The 15098-nt window shown below is 50.3% G+C and overlaps 1 protein-coding gene across 9 annotated transcripts in view; it reads right to left on the bottom strand.

The window, feature by feature from the left end:
* The window catches only part of ZDHHC3 (zinc finger DHHC-type palmitoyltransferase 3), a 107480-nt gene that overhangs the window by 23271 nt on the left and 69111 nt on the right, over positions 1 to 15098 (bottom strand). For 7 of the 9 annotated variants that reach the window (XM_032459033.1, XM_032459032.1, XM_032459034.1 and 4 more), the window contains 3 exons: positions 10595 to 10719; positions 4277 to 4373; positions 3525 to 3606 (listed from right to left, as the gene is read on the bottom strand). In XM_032459033.1, coding sequence (XP_032314924.1) covers positions 3525 to 3606; positions 4277 to 4373; positions 10595 to 10719 — 304 coding nt within the window. Of the gene's footprint in view, positions 1 to 3320; positions 3418 to 3524; positions 3607 to 4276; positions 4374 to 10594; positions 10720 to 15098 lie in introns of all 9 variants that reach the window. The other 2 variants (XM_032459037.1, XM_014561866.2) reach the window with 1 other exon arrangement.

Raw genomic sequence — 15098 nt, 5'->3', positions numbered from 1 at the left:
TCTGGCTGTTCCAGTGCTCGGGCCTGTTTTCCTGTTGGGAGCAGTCTGATCCTGCAGGGCAGAGCTGGACGTCACCGGGCTTTGGGAATTCAAAATGCCCCTCTGAGCTGCCCTGCTGGCTCCCTCACAGGAACGTCAGGAGGGGGAAAGGGGGTTAAATCTGGGACTGAGCTTGGGGAGAAACTGGCACTGAATGGGTGGCAGGGTAAGAACATTGCGTCTAAATGCCTTACCGCCTCACCTTTCCCTCAGAAGTTACCACTTCCTCATGAATTCCCTTCTGGGTTCTTTGCTGGGCAGGGCGGGGCTAGGGTGGCTCAGCAGGCTGACGGGCTGGCCCTGGGTGGCCACCGCTGGGTCAGCTGCCTGCCTGGCTTCTGGGCCGGGCGGGGCTGTGGGCAGGACAAGGTCTCTGAGGTCAGGCAGACGCCGGGGGATGGATCCGCACCAACTCCTGACCATGAGCTCTAATGTTCTGTTCCAGCTCTGGTGTCATTCCTATCCCATGCACCGGGAATCACCTGTTTCTTCCTGTCCCTGCTTGATATCTGCTCCTCCTCCTACACTCCCTAGGCTCCAGGAGGGCAGGGACTTCGTTTGGCTCACTGCTGTCCAACTAGCCTTGGTGCAGTGCCTGACAACTAAAGAATCTGGGCAAGAGGTAGCTGTCCCTTCTGCACAGGGGGATGACTGAGAACCCACGAGAGAAACTTTGCACAACTCGGCCTTGGCCTCCCACGAGCACGCGGCAGGGGGTGCTCCCTTGCTCCCTCCTGACCCACAGCAGCTGCCCTGAAGCTGTGGCTGGTCCTCCATCCTTGCACAGTTGCCAGTGTCTTCTTCCCTCATGGGCTGCCCTAGGAACTATAAATGAAGCTTGGAGAGGCAGGAACCAGATTTTAGGAACATGGAACTACCTCCCTACCCTTCTGTGAACATCACCCTGGGGCACACTGCTTGCATACGCTGGATTGCCCCCCAGCTCATCCAGGGCTGGGCAGCGATGGTAGGAACTGGCATATCCAGCCAACTCTCAGGCCTCCACTCGGGACTGTCCAGTACCTTCCCAGCCTGGCTGCCACAGGAACTGGGTGCCTCAAGCCACCTCCATCAGGAACCCTGACCAAAGACAATCCAGAGCACGCAGAGAAGACGCTGGAGACTTCCAGGCAGGGCAGGACTGACTGCTCCGCTCTGAAGCTTGAATCGCAGGCCCTCCTCTTAGCCACACGACTGGGGAACTGGCTCATTCTCTGTGAGCCCTAGCTGCTGTCATCTGCAAAACGGGATGCATCTTCCCTACCCGGCAGGTTTGTTGTAAGGTTGAAATAAGAACCATCTCAAAAGACCTGTGTGCTCTTTGCGGTATTAATAAAATGGCCCCTGCCAGCTCCACTGCCCCATCAACACACCACATGACTCTCATCACTGCCACATCTGTTAACCCGACGACAGGTGAGTGACATCTGAGATGAAACAGTGTCCTTGCTGGACTCCTCTACCACGTCGCCAGGCCACATGTGGAGTTGAACTGGGTCCCCAGGGCCTAGCAAGGTGAGCGCACTTTCAGCTGCTCACCAAGGAACCTGCTGGCGATGCGCCCAACTATCCCAAATGGCATCATCTGCAGAAACCCCCTCGCCCCACCCTCTCCTCATCTCCAACACTGTCCAATAGCCTGACCTCCCCTCTTTGGCTTGTGCCAGAACGCTGGTGGTCACGAGAGTGAAGAGACATGATGCTATGGACTAAACTCTGAACCGCCCCCTCAGTTCATATGCTGAAGCCCTAACACACCCAATGTGGTGTTATTTGGAAATGGGGCCTTTGGGAGGCAGAGGGTTGGAAGAGGTAGTGAGGGTGGGGCCCTGTGATAAGATTAGTGCCCTTATAAAAAGAGACACCAGAGAGCTTACTTCTCTCTCTGCCATGTGAGGACAGAGGCAGAGATGGCTGTCTGCAAGCCAGGAAAAGGGGCCTTATGAGGAACAGAATCAGCTGGTATCTTGATCTTGGACTTTCCAGCCTCCAGAACTATGAGAAATAAACCTTAAGCCTCCCAGTCTATGGCATGTTGTTATGGCAGCCTGAGGTGACTAACACACCTGAGGCTCTCCTCCCCTAGGATGAGGTCAAGCCAGGCAGAGCTGGGGGCAGGGTCAGGGAGACAGAAGAGGGCACGTGAACAATGAACAGAGGCAGGGAAGGCCTCTTAATATCCGGTTGGGAGCTAAAGATACTGTCCTTTTCACAGCCTCTCAAGATCTAGGGAAAATAATAGCAAGAAAATGCCTAAGAAGTCAGTATGTGCAGGAAGAGCAAAACTTCTAAAAGATGATGAAAGGATCATCAAATGGGAAGAGTGAATATATGACGTTTCTGCTCAAGACACTCATCTCACAGCTTGCAGGGGGGAAAGATGCAGCCCAGCAGGTGGCCTCGCTTAATTCCTCCAGTATCTACAGTAGTTCCCCCATCTTCTGCTTCCCTTTCTGCAGTTTCTGTTACCTGTGGTCAACCTTGGTCCAAAAATATTAAATGAAAAATTCCAGAAATAAACAATTGGTAAGTTTTAATGTGCAGATTGTCTGAGGAGCAAGACGAAATCTCATGCTGTCCTGCTCTGTCCCACTGGGACGTGAGCCAAACTGACTACCGTGGGATCAGTGCTTGTGTTCAAGTAACCCTTAATCTACTTAATAATAGCCCCAAAGTGCAAGACCAGTGATGCCTGCGACTCGGATACTGTCTTACTGTACCTAATGTATAAATTAAACTTTACCCTGGGCATATATGTATAGGAAAAAACATAGTATATATAGTACTATCTAGTTCAGTGCTATCCGAGGTTCAGGCATCCACTGGGGGCCGTGGAATACATCCCCTGCAGGCAAGTGGAGACTACTGTATTAAAAAATTTAACTTATTTTTTTATTCTTAAACTTTTTAAAATAGTATTTATTTTTTAGCTTAGGATTTATGCTGTCTTCCTCAGCATTTGAACATTTAAATGAGATACTCTAAAAGCAGGAAGAATTTGTCTATAATCTTAATGTAAATTGGCGATTAAGCAGTTAAAAAACAATAACCACAAAAAGTCAAATTAACAAAAACCATCCACGTCCTAGCCAGAAAGTTAAAAATGGATTTCCGCAAGGTTGGAATAAGAAGCCCTTCAATTAAAGTGCCTTGCTTAAAGACACAGAAGTAACAGCTCTGCCGGCACGGCCCCTCCTCTGGGGAACGCGCCTCCTTGCTGGGGGCCTGCACTCCCCCTGGGCACGCTCAGGCTAGAGGGTCTGTCCAACTCACTACTTTACCTGTGGGAACTGACTTTAAGGGGCTGCTTTTTTTCGTGAAGAAAGATTCGGACCTCTGCTGTTTCTTCCCTGGTCAGTCCAAAGGCTTGCAGGAGATCTAATAAAATGAGGTTGGCCCCTGGCACCAGGACGGAAATAAAGAGCCCACCCCGCTCAGGTCACGCACCCCCCGGAGCAGGGAGGGAAGCCCTGGCACATACTCACTTGTCCAATCTTCTTCAAAGCAATGCAGGAAGTGGAATCCCACCATGATGAGGGCGTGCAAGGAAATGAGAGCTATGTACATCTGAAACAGGAAAGCAGTGCAGACGCCATTGTTGTGAGGACCTTCTGGTCATGGAGGCTCCCGGGCTGGGACGCTCAGAACCTCCCACTCAGGAACACTTAGGCTGAGGGCTGGCCAGGACGAGGGCCAGAGAGGCATCTGGTGATTCCCCCACCGGTCCCACGCCCCCAGCCCCAGGTCTGAGGTGAGCAGCCATTCACAGGGAGTGTGTGGAACAAAAGCAGAAACGTGTGTGTCACCACATGTGACCCAGGCTGCCCGGGGGCTCCAGGCCTGCGACTCGCCTGAAAAGCCAGCACTGAACTGCCAACAGCCCCTCCAGCCCTCACTCTAAATACACTCCACCTACCTGCAGCTGAGGGAGGGTCTGCTGTCATCAGCCAAACCACCTTCTTTAGCTACTTAGACTGGACTTCTGGGATGGGAGCCCAGAACACAGCCCTTGCTCGAAGCTAATCAGCTCGAGTCAGTCTTCTAGACGCTCAAGGGAAGGGCTTAGGAGCAGGCACTCGAGGAACCAAGGAGGGCTCTGGCAGAAAGGTGGAGGTCTACATGGCCAGGCAGTTTTCTGAACAGCAGCACAGAACATCGTGAGTGCTGAGAATTTTCAAAGGAATAGAGCGCTCCGTTGCTTCATGGAGGGTGGGGCAGAATTCGGAAGCTGACTTACTGTAAACAGGACGAAGTACTTCTGGTTGTTCTCGCCGACACAGTTATTGACCCAGGGACAGTGGTGGTCCATCTTCCGAATGCACCGCTTACAAACACTGAAAGAGCCGCAAGGCAGACCTTTGGGGGTTTGGGGGTCCTCACGGAGGCAGGAGGGCCCAAGGGGACTCAGAACCCACACGTCAGTGCCACTCCTCGCAAGTGGCCCCTTAAGCACAGCCTGGTGTTTTGCTGGGTATGTGTTCCAAGGGGCTTGGAAGGCAGGGCCAGGACACCCAGGGTCACAGTCATCCCAACCAGGGGGACAGTCATCCACCTCCAAGGCCTCTGGTTTAACAGAGAAATAGGCTGAAACTGACATGGCTGAGAAAGAGGCCGATCTCCTGAGGTAACAGTGGGCTGAGAATTTCGTTTACTGAGAGGTCAGAATGAAGAAGCAGTTTCAAAAACTTGACAGGATGAGATGGGATACAGCCGCTCCTCATTTCCTCTCAAAGACCAAAACCCTGAGGGCAGGCTAGGTGGAACTTCCTAGGGGTGTGGCTGACGGGAGAGAGTCTAGAAGAGTTCAGAGTGGGGGCAAGTGCAGGTGTCACAGGGTGTCAGGAAGTCCCCCTCAAGGAGCCTTTTAGCTCTAAGATAATGGCCACTTGGCTGAAAACAGCAGAAAAGTCACCTGAGCTTAAGTGTTGATCACAAATCCCATTAATCTGCAAATTACTAACTTGTTATTGGCATCATTTTTGGATTGTGACTCTTTCAAGTTTTGATATTTAACAGCAAACGCCCTCCCCACCCGTTTTTGGGTGATAGAAATAAGAATCTGAAACAAGAGTACAAGGCTAATAGGGGCTTGAAAACAACTACTCCCAAAGCTGCAGCTCAGAAAGACCCATTTGCCAACAGATAGGAACAATTTTTGATGAGCCTTTTCCAATCCATTAAAATAGGCTCCCTAACATTTATCTTGGGGGCATTATTTGTTCAAAACAGTTTGAAATACTATAAATACAAGCTTGGAAATAACAGAATTAGGTTTTTTTTTTAAGTTATTTAGTTCACACCAGCTTTTCTTTCTACTAATTCCCATAACTAACTTTATCTCAGATTCTCACTGAAGCGCGCTGTGCTATGATGGACGGACCCTGCAGGAAGGGTTGGCTCGGGGCCCTCCTGAGAGGACAAGGCAGTCTTGTGCTCACACATGGTGCTTCCTGAGCTCTGGCTGACCCACTGGCAGGGCAGGGACAGCGAGGAAGGGGGGTGCTGTTCCCAGACTACAGGCCAGGAAGCACAGACCACTCTGAGGGAGGGCAACCCCACACCCCAAGGGGGAGGCAGGGCTTTTTCTAAGCACAGCATGAGCTCTGGTGGCAAGGCAAGCCTGGATCTGCTGAGCAGCTACCTTGGTCAGACTGGATGAATGCCAAGCCTCAGGTTCCCCACACACAGGACATAAGTACTGTTAGAAGGAAATGTGAGAACAGATACTGGGCCTGGCTCAACGAGTCAGGGAGTCATTCTGGTCTCCACCCTTGTTCTTTCCACAAGTTCAAGGGGCCATGCTAACACAGGTGCATGGGGAATGGGCACATTTCAGAGATGCTGACCCAGCTCCAGAATCTCCTTGGGAGCCAGAAAGGTAGGGTAAGAAGAGGATAGAAGAAAGGGACATGGAAGGACATAAAGAGAAAGCCAGGTACCAGCAACTCCACTACCCAGTCACATCTCCCTCTCTGTTATCAATTAAGAAAAATTTAAAAATAAAATAAATAAATAATGCTTGTTCCCCATATATAACCTTGAAAGTACAGACAAATAGGCAGTAAGGAGGGGGCTGCCCCCTGTGTCCTGGGCATCGGCTACCACATTCCCATGTGGAGCCACCCCTATAGCCCATTTCTTGCATGTCCTTCCTCAGCTCTGGGGTTTCTTAACCTCTTCCTGCCTGGGGAACTGCTGAGGGTAACCACTCTCCTGCCCTGAGCTCTTGAGCAGTTTCTCTTCTACCTGCACTTATTTCTGAAAGGGGTTTCAAGTGGGTGTGTGGAGGCAGTGTTTGCTCAGCAGCAGAGAGATGCCAATGGCCTGACATCCTCCGAAAGCTGTCCAAGAGTTTAAGCAAGTGCTCATGGCAAATCCGTCCTTGCTCTCCCCTCCCAGCCTGTCTGAAGACGCCAAGTGTGAACCCTGGGAGGGTGGACTTCACAATGGGCTAAGACTCACTGGGCAGCCAAATTAGAAAACTACTCATCCTTCAGGAAGCCGGGCAGAGTACAGCCCACTGAGAGCTGCCAAAGTTGTCCAACATGCTGCTCTCCGAGTTTCCTATTTGCAAAAACATGGAAGCCAAGATGGCACATCTCCCTCTGGCTTACAGAGTTGTTCAGAAGCAGACTTCTGGGCCAGGGGGTGGCGCATGTGGCTGGGGAAGGTCCATCCATGCATGTGGCTGGGGGCACTATTCAGAGGCTGATTCATCCACAGTTCACAGACACCCAGCCTGAACGGCTCTGGGGCTGGGGAACACTGAGGGCAAGGCCTGCGGGTGGGTCCCTGAGTGGGCCGAGTGAAGGACGCCCAGGCCCAGGTGGGACTGCCCACATCCTGCTAGCTCTCCACCACAGGCACTGTCCCTTACGAGGAGGAAGACAAAATGTGAGCCTGTCATACCCTGACATCCCTCTGAGAATCAGTCACCTCAGAGCCGGCCTTCCTTCCAGCACCCCCAGCATGGTGGGCAGGGCTTAGCGGTGTCCCCTCCCCAGACACAGCAGGGCAGCCCAGCACAGTAGCCACGGCAGGCTCCTGAGGGCCTCTCTCCACTCTTGCCACCTGGCAAAATCCACCTTCTCTGGGGCTCCTCCCTGTACCAATTTGAGTGTCTCACAAGAAGATGCTGGGGGCTGCTGAGCTCCCAGGGCACCGGGATGTCCTAAGCATGCAATGAGGGTCACTGAAAAGACCAGACATCCTAACTGGAGGTATTTTGGGGTTCCTGACTTCAGGGTTTCCCAGGCTGCTCCCATTGTTTTAAATCCTGGTTTTATGAGAGAGCGAGCTTCCCCTCCCATCTTCCTCCAGGCCCCCTACCATTTTCAGGCCCCAAAGCACTTCCTTCACAAGCCTGGAAAAATCCAACAAGTTCCCCATCTCCCGGGCATTCAGGTTCTTTTGGGCTTGTGCTGCCTCTCCAGGGATGTACGAGGCCCTTCCTTGGCCCTCAGCCTCCAAGGAGCAGGCTGAGGTCCTCTTGCCCACCCAGAGTGATAGCCCTGTGTCCTCTCCCTATAGCAGCACTTGCCAAACTGTATTGTGGTGGACAAGTGCCTCTGCCCTGCCTGGGCGGGAGACCCCGGGGTCAGGGCCATGTCTCATCCACCACTACAGCCCAGAGCCAAGTCCGGGGCCCCGCTTAGCGAGGGTCCGTGAAGTGAAGGTTCTGACACTGTAGATGGGGAAACGGGCTCCACCACCTCAGGCTGGGATGCCCCAGCAGAGAAAGAGAAGACATAGCAAAAAGGTACCAAAGGGACCATGCTCCACACACTGGTTTTCATCTCACACCTCACTCGCTATGATGAAAATTACAAGCAAAAAAGGCATCTACAGCATGCTAGCCCTGGCTCAGAAACCAGGTAGGGTGAGGCAGTGCAGGGTAGTGGAGAGAACACTGCTCTTAGATCACTTTGGACTCTGGGCAAAGAAACTTAGCTTCTCCAAACCACCCTCTGCAGAACTTGCCCTGCTCTCCCAGGGTCAGGGGTGATGTGTGTAAAATGCTTTAAATCCAATCCTAGTCTGATACAAATTTATCAGCAACTATAACCACAAGAAAGACAAGAATGTGGCAGAAGCCCTAAGCAGTCCACGACGGACTCAGCCTCAGCGTGTGTGTGTTTTTGGGGGTGGGCAGGGGTGTAAGGCTTTGCCAAAGTCTTGTGCAAGAACCTAAAGTATAAGCCTAACCCCTTGGCTGTCCACATCAGCATATCATCCCCCACCCCAAGGATTTCCACATGCTTCCATGGTCCTCAATGCCAGAATGAAAGCAGCCTGCTTGAAAGGAAGACCCACCCATGTACCACCGGGCTGGAAGGAACACCTACAAGTCCAAGGGCAGGGAGTAGCTGTGGGACCCATCAGAGCTCAGGGGAAAGAGTTTAAATCCTATGGACTCTACTGGGAGGAGGGGAAGCAAACAGCTAGGCACAAACATGTATCTGCCCCTTCACCTGAGCAGGAGGACTGGCACCAACCTCCTCTAACCGGACAGTAAGCCCCTCGGCTCAACCAGCACAGATCCAGCTCTGTCTGATGTGCTGGGGAGTCCGCTTATCCAAAACTGTGGGTCCCCAGATGGCTTGGACCACCACGAGCCATCACAAAGGAGCAGTTGTCAGCACACATTTCCTGAGGCAGGAACAGGCAACGCACAGGCATCCTCACTTGAGTTCATCTGAATCAGCAGCTCTTGTTTTGCTCAAGCTGATTTGTTTACTAGCACTCAAGAATACCTCCCTCGATCATCCTGGGGAGAGAGGCGAGGAGGAGGTGGCGAGGAAAATGCCAGGCGGTGGAGGAAAGTAAAAAGAACCACTGTGGTCACCCGCGTTCTTTCTGTAAAGTTGACACCTCCCTTTTTCTGGTCTAGCCTGTATAAACCCAGCACACCCCCGACGCTCACACGTTCCTCCATTTACATAGCTTCTGCTTACTGAGCCAGTGCCTCGCACACTTATTCCTATTTAATCCTCCCAAGCGAGGGAGGAACAACCCTTTCTACAGAGGAGAAAGCTGAGGCTCTAAGAGACTCGGTGTCTGGCCCACTGTCCCCCTGTGTGGCGGGGACAGTGTGGCCCTTCCAGCGCTGACCTCTCCAGCTCCAAGGCTGCTCCGCCACATGGGGCTGCACTGAGGAATGACATCATTCAGGTGATGAAAACAGCTGGCTTCCCAAGCCTCGGGGTGACAGGAAAAGGCGAGCCTGATGCCCCCGACTCTGGCACAAGAAGAAAGCTTTAAATGAGTTTCTAACCCAGATCTCAGAAACAAGCTGACCCAGAGACAGAAAACTCCACAGGAAATGGCAATTCCCGTGCGCCCTGCTCAGCCTCCTCAGCCCTCATCCCTGAGAGGGGGTGACTAGGTGGGGAGGTCTGCAGATTGCTCTCTCTCAGACGGACAGAAAAACTTACATATGGTTACATTAAGTTACGCAAGTCATCTCCAAACTGGAGCCCTAGTAGAAAGAGCCCAGACTCAGAGCCAGAAATACGGGAACCCAATCCTGTCTCTCTGTGCAACCTTGGAGCAGCCACTTAACCTCCCTGAACCTTAACTCCTCATGCAGGGAGAGTCATTCCTATGGCAAAGCTCTCTCTTGGGTGACCATGAGGACAATGATGAGACAGGGCAGGCTGCCGGGCCTGGGACACAGCAGGTATCAGGAGCTGACCACGGCATCTGGATGTTGAGACCAACCGTCCTCTGCGAGGTGGGCAGTGAGGCCCACACAGAAAAGCCACCTTTCAGCCACCAGGACCTCTCACCAAACCCAGATGCTTCCACATGCTCACGCTGACGAGGGTGCCTCCCAACCCCACCCCAAACACACACCTTAAGTCTGAAAAAGGGACCAAGTGACGTGTCTGTATTTCTAATTTAGTATTTAAAGTTCCCTTGTATTAATAAAGTACAATATTTAGATAAGATGTTTTTTGTCGAGAAGAGTCAAAACAACAAACCTGAAAACCAAAAGAGAAAAATCATCACAGATAAGATGGGGAAATAGCTTTTTTGGCCAGATTCTACAGCTGTCACAACCTCTAGAGGTTTCGTTTTAAAGAAAAGTCTTTCTTTTCTTTCAAGGACAATCCCTTCATTTCCCCATTTCCCTGTAAAACTTAATTTAAGTGAAATCGGGCCTGCCTTTTAAATGTTTCAAGTGCTAGATGTTCACAGAATGATTTTCTAAAGCTTTGTCTCATGTGCCTTAATAAGGTCATAAAGCTGTGAGGGGGAAGAGCAGGAATCCCCCCAGTCTCACAGATCTGGACACAAGCAAGGATCCGTGCGGGGTCCTCCAGCAAGTGTGGCAAAGCCAAGTCATGAAACAGGTGTCCTGAGCCCAAACCAAACGGCCTTTCCCGTCTAGGGAGCCTGTGATGGGGAGGGTGAGTCACAGTGGTCACTCCGTACCTGGAGCAGGGGACGTTCACGAGGCCTGCTGCTGACGGCACCATGGGGGGAGGGTCTGCTCCAGAGCGGGTGTTGGGGTGGGGGTGGGGGAGGGGAGCCCGGACCGGCACATGCGTACCTGCAGTGGTGGGCGCGGTCGGGCTTGATGCTGCAGCACTTGGGACACTTGTACACCACCTGCCCCGGCTTCAGCTGTAAACTCTCAATGAATTCTTTAGTGGCATTTCCTTTGGGCACTGCCCCCTGTAAGAAAGAGGAAAGGTGTCAGGGCCGGGCTAGGGGTTCCCTTAGTTCTGAGACGGTTCACAGAGGTGACAGTCATGTGAAAGCAACAACTCCACACACACTGACAGGACATTTTCACCCCAACGACATGCGGGCTCTGTTCAGACTTATGCCAACACCAATGATAAGTTACTGACAAAGAATTTCTACGAGGAAAAGTGAATGATTTTCCACACTGGACAGCTTCACTGCTCCTGCTAATTTTCTCTTTTCATTTTACTAAAATTGTTTTCATTGAATGCATTCTCTCTTACGTAAATATTACAGTAAGGATTCGACTCCCCACTACTTTTTTGTCACATTAGATTTCCCAGTGAGAGCTTTGGTCTTTGTGCATTTCTACTGGCGAGCATCATGTCTAAGAGTCCAGCTTTCCCAGGTCAAGACTCACAGCTCTGAATTTTACTAAGGGCTGTTTAAACTGGAACCAAGTTTTACTCTATTTTTTTACCAGTACTATTATTATGAAGGATTGGTAATCTGTGTTTATTTCTTATGAACCCACAAGCAACTGGGAGCCACTGCCCTCATATATTCAACTTGCTCTCTGCACTGAGATGCTGAAAACAAGACATGACACAGGATAACGATCACCTCTGTGGTGGGGAGGCTGGGAGTGGGAAGAAGTGCTGGTGGGGTGTATAAAGAGGCTAACTTGTCTTTGCAATTTTTTTTATTTTACTTCCCGTTTTACTGAGACATAACTGACATACAGCACTGTGTAAGTCTAAGGTCTAGAGCATAATCACTGGACTTATATGCATTGTCTTTGCAATGTTTTATTTATGAAGCTGGGAGGTGAACACATGAGTGGTCATCATATTATCCTTTTCATCCTTTCAACTACTATCTCAAGTATTTCATTAAATTTTTTTCTAAAAGTTCAAAGAAAAGTGGAAAAAAAAATCTGGTCTGCAAAATACAGCCAGATGCCAGAAGAGTCTATCATAGAAATTTTATTATCATTTTATCTTTTGGGGAGAGGTAATTAGGTTTATTTATTTAATGGAGGTACTGGCAATCGAACCCAGGACCTCATGCATGCTAAGCACACGCTCTACCACTGAGCTATACCCTCCTCACCTACCATAGAAATTCTAAAAGCAAACAAACTTTGGTAGGCAAGGACTATTTGGTATGTCCTGCGCCATTTAGCATGCAGTTCTTGACGTTAAATATGCCATAAAAGTACACAGTATAGACAAGGAAACATGTATGACAGATTCTTAAAGGGATAAGTAGATTCCTAAACAGTATGTAGACTACAAGTCCATTTTAGTAAAGACTACATACACACACACACAGATCCATGCCAAAGTGTTAATGGTTATCTCATGCAGTAAAATCACATGTAATTTTTATTTTTTTGACTACATTTCTTAAATTATGAACATGTGGCATTTTCAATATGGAAAAAACTCATTTTAAAAAACAAGCACAGCAGGATACGCAGAGCATACTAAACTAATTGTGATAATAATTTCATGATGTATGTAAACCAAATCATTATTCTGTGTATCTTAAAATTATACAGTGTTGTATGTCGATTATTATCTCAAAAAAACTGGAATTAAAAAAAAAAAAAAGCAAAAAAATATACTCAGGAAGGAGCTAGCTAACCAAACTAGGAATGTGACTAACTTTCCTGAATTTTGTAAGCAAAGTGTTATGACTCGTCTTATCTTGAGATGTCTGAGGGTCCCTTTGAGGCAGCAGTGAGGGGCCAGGGTCTGGAAGTCTTCACAAAGGCAAGGAAGGGCCCAGACCACCCAGACGAATGGATTTTAAAAGGGGCTTAGGAAGGGCACTGGCCCCGGCAGAGGACAGGATTGCAAAAAACCCCAGAGGATCTTATTCTGAATTCTCTTTAATGGAATAAGTAGTTGAGTTTATGCAATTGTGTGACCTTTTGTGGATCCTGAAGCCACAGACCCACATCTGGAAGTTGCTACTGTCACATGTACAAGGGGAAAGCACTAAGGAACATCATTTCCCCAAGGAGATGAAGAAATGCGGCTGTTTTCCTAAATGAGGGTCCACTTTTGTTTTTTTCCAGTCTAGTGTTTAAGGTCCCAGCCACCAGAATTTGCTGTAAACCTCAGGAGACCCCCCTCATAAAGGGCTACAAGAGCCCCACAGCGCCAAGGCCACTGGAGCTCTCATCTGCTCCTCTCAGGACCGCCCGCTTGGGCAGACCACGATCAGAGACATCACTCAGCAGTGCAGCCTTTCCAAAAGTTTCCCCTCGAGTGACTTCATTTGCATAAAAACCCCCTGGAAGCTCAGTCTCAGCCAGGCAAGACCCCACCAGCCCAGGGAGCCTCTCTCGCAGAGCCAGAGACCAGCCGGGCCAGCCCCCCAGACTGAGGAATCTGCGACACAGCACTTTCTAGTCTCTTTCTTCCTTCTTTAAAGGATAAGCTCTTCTGGGCTCATCTCCACAGATTTCAGAACTTACTCGTTCAGAGTAAGGAATTTTGTTCTGCACAATTCTGAATAGACAGCAGGGAGTCAGATGACCCATGGAGACATTTTTGCCTGCGCGAAGACACAGCTTCTACCTTCACCACCCGGCCCCACCATTCTCACGGGGACGGCTTGAAGCTTCCACATTATTGCACCCAGGAGGCCAATGACAGAGTTTTTTTTCTCATTTCCTAAGTAATACTTGTTCATGATTTAAAAATAATTTACAGACAAGAGAAAATTAAAAGGGAAAAACCTACCCTCTGATTTTTATCATTCAAAAATCAGTACTATTAACATTTTGGAATACAGTTTTCCAGTCTTTTTTCTTTGTACGTAGTAAGCTAAAAACACCTAAATGCTCTCATGCTTCTAAAACATATATTCAGTCCCATAGTGGAATCTGAATCTGGGGGAGCCAAGGCATGACATGGCCATCAACCTTTCCCCTCAGTGGCTAGCCCAGACTTTTAGGACCTTCCTCAACCCCTGCCCACCTCCTTGTCTAGGCCAGAGGACACTGGGGCTGCCAGAGTAAACCTTTCTTTCATATTCTTCTTCCTTCCCAATCCCTGGACCGCGCATATCCACTGTGTTAGAGGACAAGAGTCCCTCAGGGGCTCATACTTCTACCTGAGCTTTTCCTTTGTGTTCTCAGCGGACTCCCACGCCGTCTCTGCCCCATCAGAGCTAAGCTGCTCCAAGCTCCGCTCCCCTCATCCACTCTTAGGTTGACGGCTCTCTGGCACTTGCTGCCTCCACACCAGGGCACTGCTCTCACCCGGTCAATGAGCAACTCCCTGTGGCTCCTAGCCCTCACCTTCCTCAGGACCACCGGGCCCTCCTGCCTGTCACTCTCCTCTGGCAGCTCCATGCCCTCTGGGTCTCTACCTGACCCTGGGGCTGAGCCTCTCCCTGTCTCCAGCGACCCCGTTCATCCTGGAGGTGGTGTTCCTCGGCTCCCCCACCAGCCCTCCTCCCTGCTCATCTGCATTCCCCAGACTATCTCCCCCATCACCAGCTCCAACTCAGACCTCTTCTGGAGCTGAAGATGTCTCAACTGGTTGTTCAATTGGCACTAAAACAAAGTAAACCAAGCCCTCCAATTCAGCATGCTAGAATTGAACCCATCATTTCCTCCCCAAACTGTCTTTCCTGTTCTCCCCTCCCTGGCCCATGGGACATCCATCTATACAGTCACCTGGCGTAGAAACCCAGTAGTCGTCCCTAACTCTTTTAACCCTCTGTCCCACACTCCCACCTACTCCACCAGGTCAGTTTTGCCCCCAAATCATGCCTCAAATCCCATGTTCTCCCTCCATGCCACTCCCATGGCCTTAATTGAGCCCTATCATCCTGTGCCCCAGACATGTTGAGTCTCCCAGGCTTCCTGCCTCCAGCCTCTCCCTTGCACCTTGCAGCGTCACCTCCATCCTTTCTTCCCTGTACCCTGCAGCCTCACCTCTATCCTTTCTCCCTACTATGTTCCAGAGTAAATTTTCTAAAATGTAAATCTGATCATGTAATTCCCCTTGTCTAAAAGCCTTCCCTGGCTCCCTGGAGCCTTCACGTGGTCCAGAGTCCAAGCTCCTGAGCAGGGCTCAGGCAAGGCCACCAAGACCCAGCCCTGGACCACTCTTCCAGTGTTCGCCGCCCTCCTCTGACAGTCCTGCCTTGTGGACTACCTGGAGTTTCCCAAAGGCTCCATGCTCTCCAAGTCTTCCTGTGCCCTTAGGGACCCATATTAGCACCTCCCCTCCAGCCTGTCAGGCACCTCCTGGCCTCTTGCACCTAAACCAAAACCTACTCAGCAATCACCTTCTCTGCCTCCTTCCTAGTGGCCCCAGGCTACACCCAGGACAGAATCCATC

This window comes from Camelus ferus, chromosome 17, assembly GCF_009834535.1.
Source record: "Camelus ferus isolate YT-003-E chromosome 17, BCGSAC_Cfer_1.0, whole genome shotgun sequence".
Classification (NCBI taxonomy): domain Eukaryota; kingdom Metazoa; phylum Chordata; class Mammalia; order Artiodactyla; family Camelidae; genus Camelus; species Camelus ferus.
Note: the sequence above shows the minus strand (reverse complement) of the source record. Positions and strands in the feature narration are given on the sequence as shown.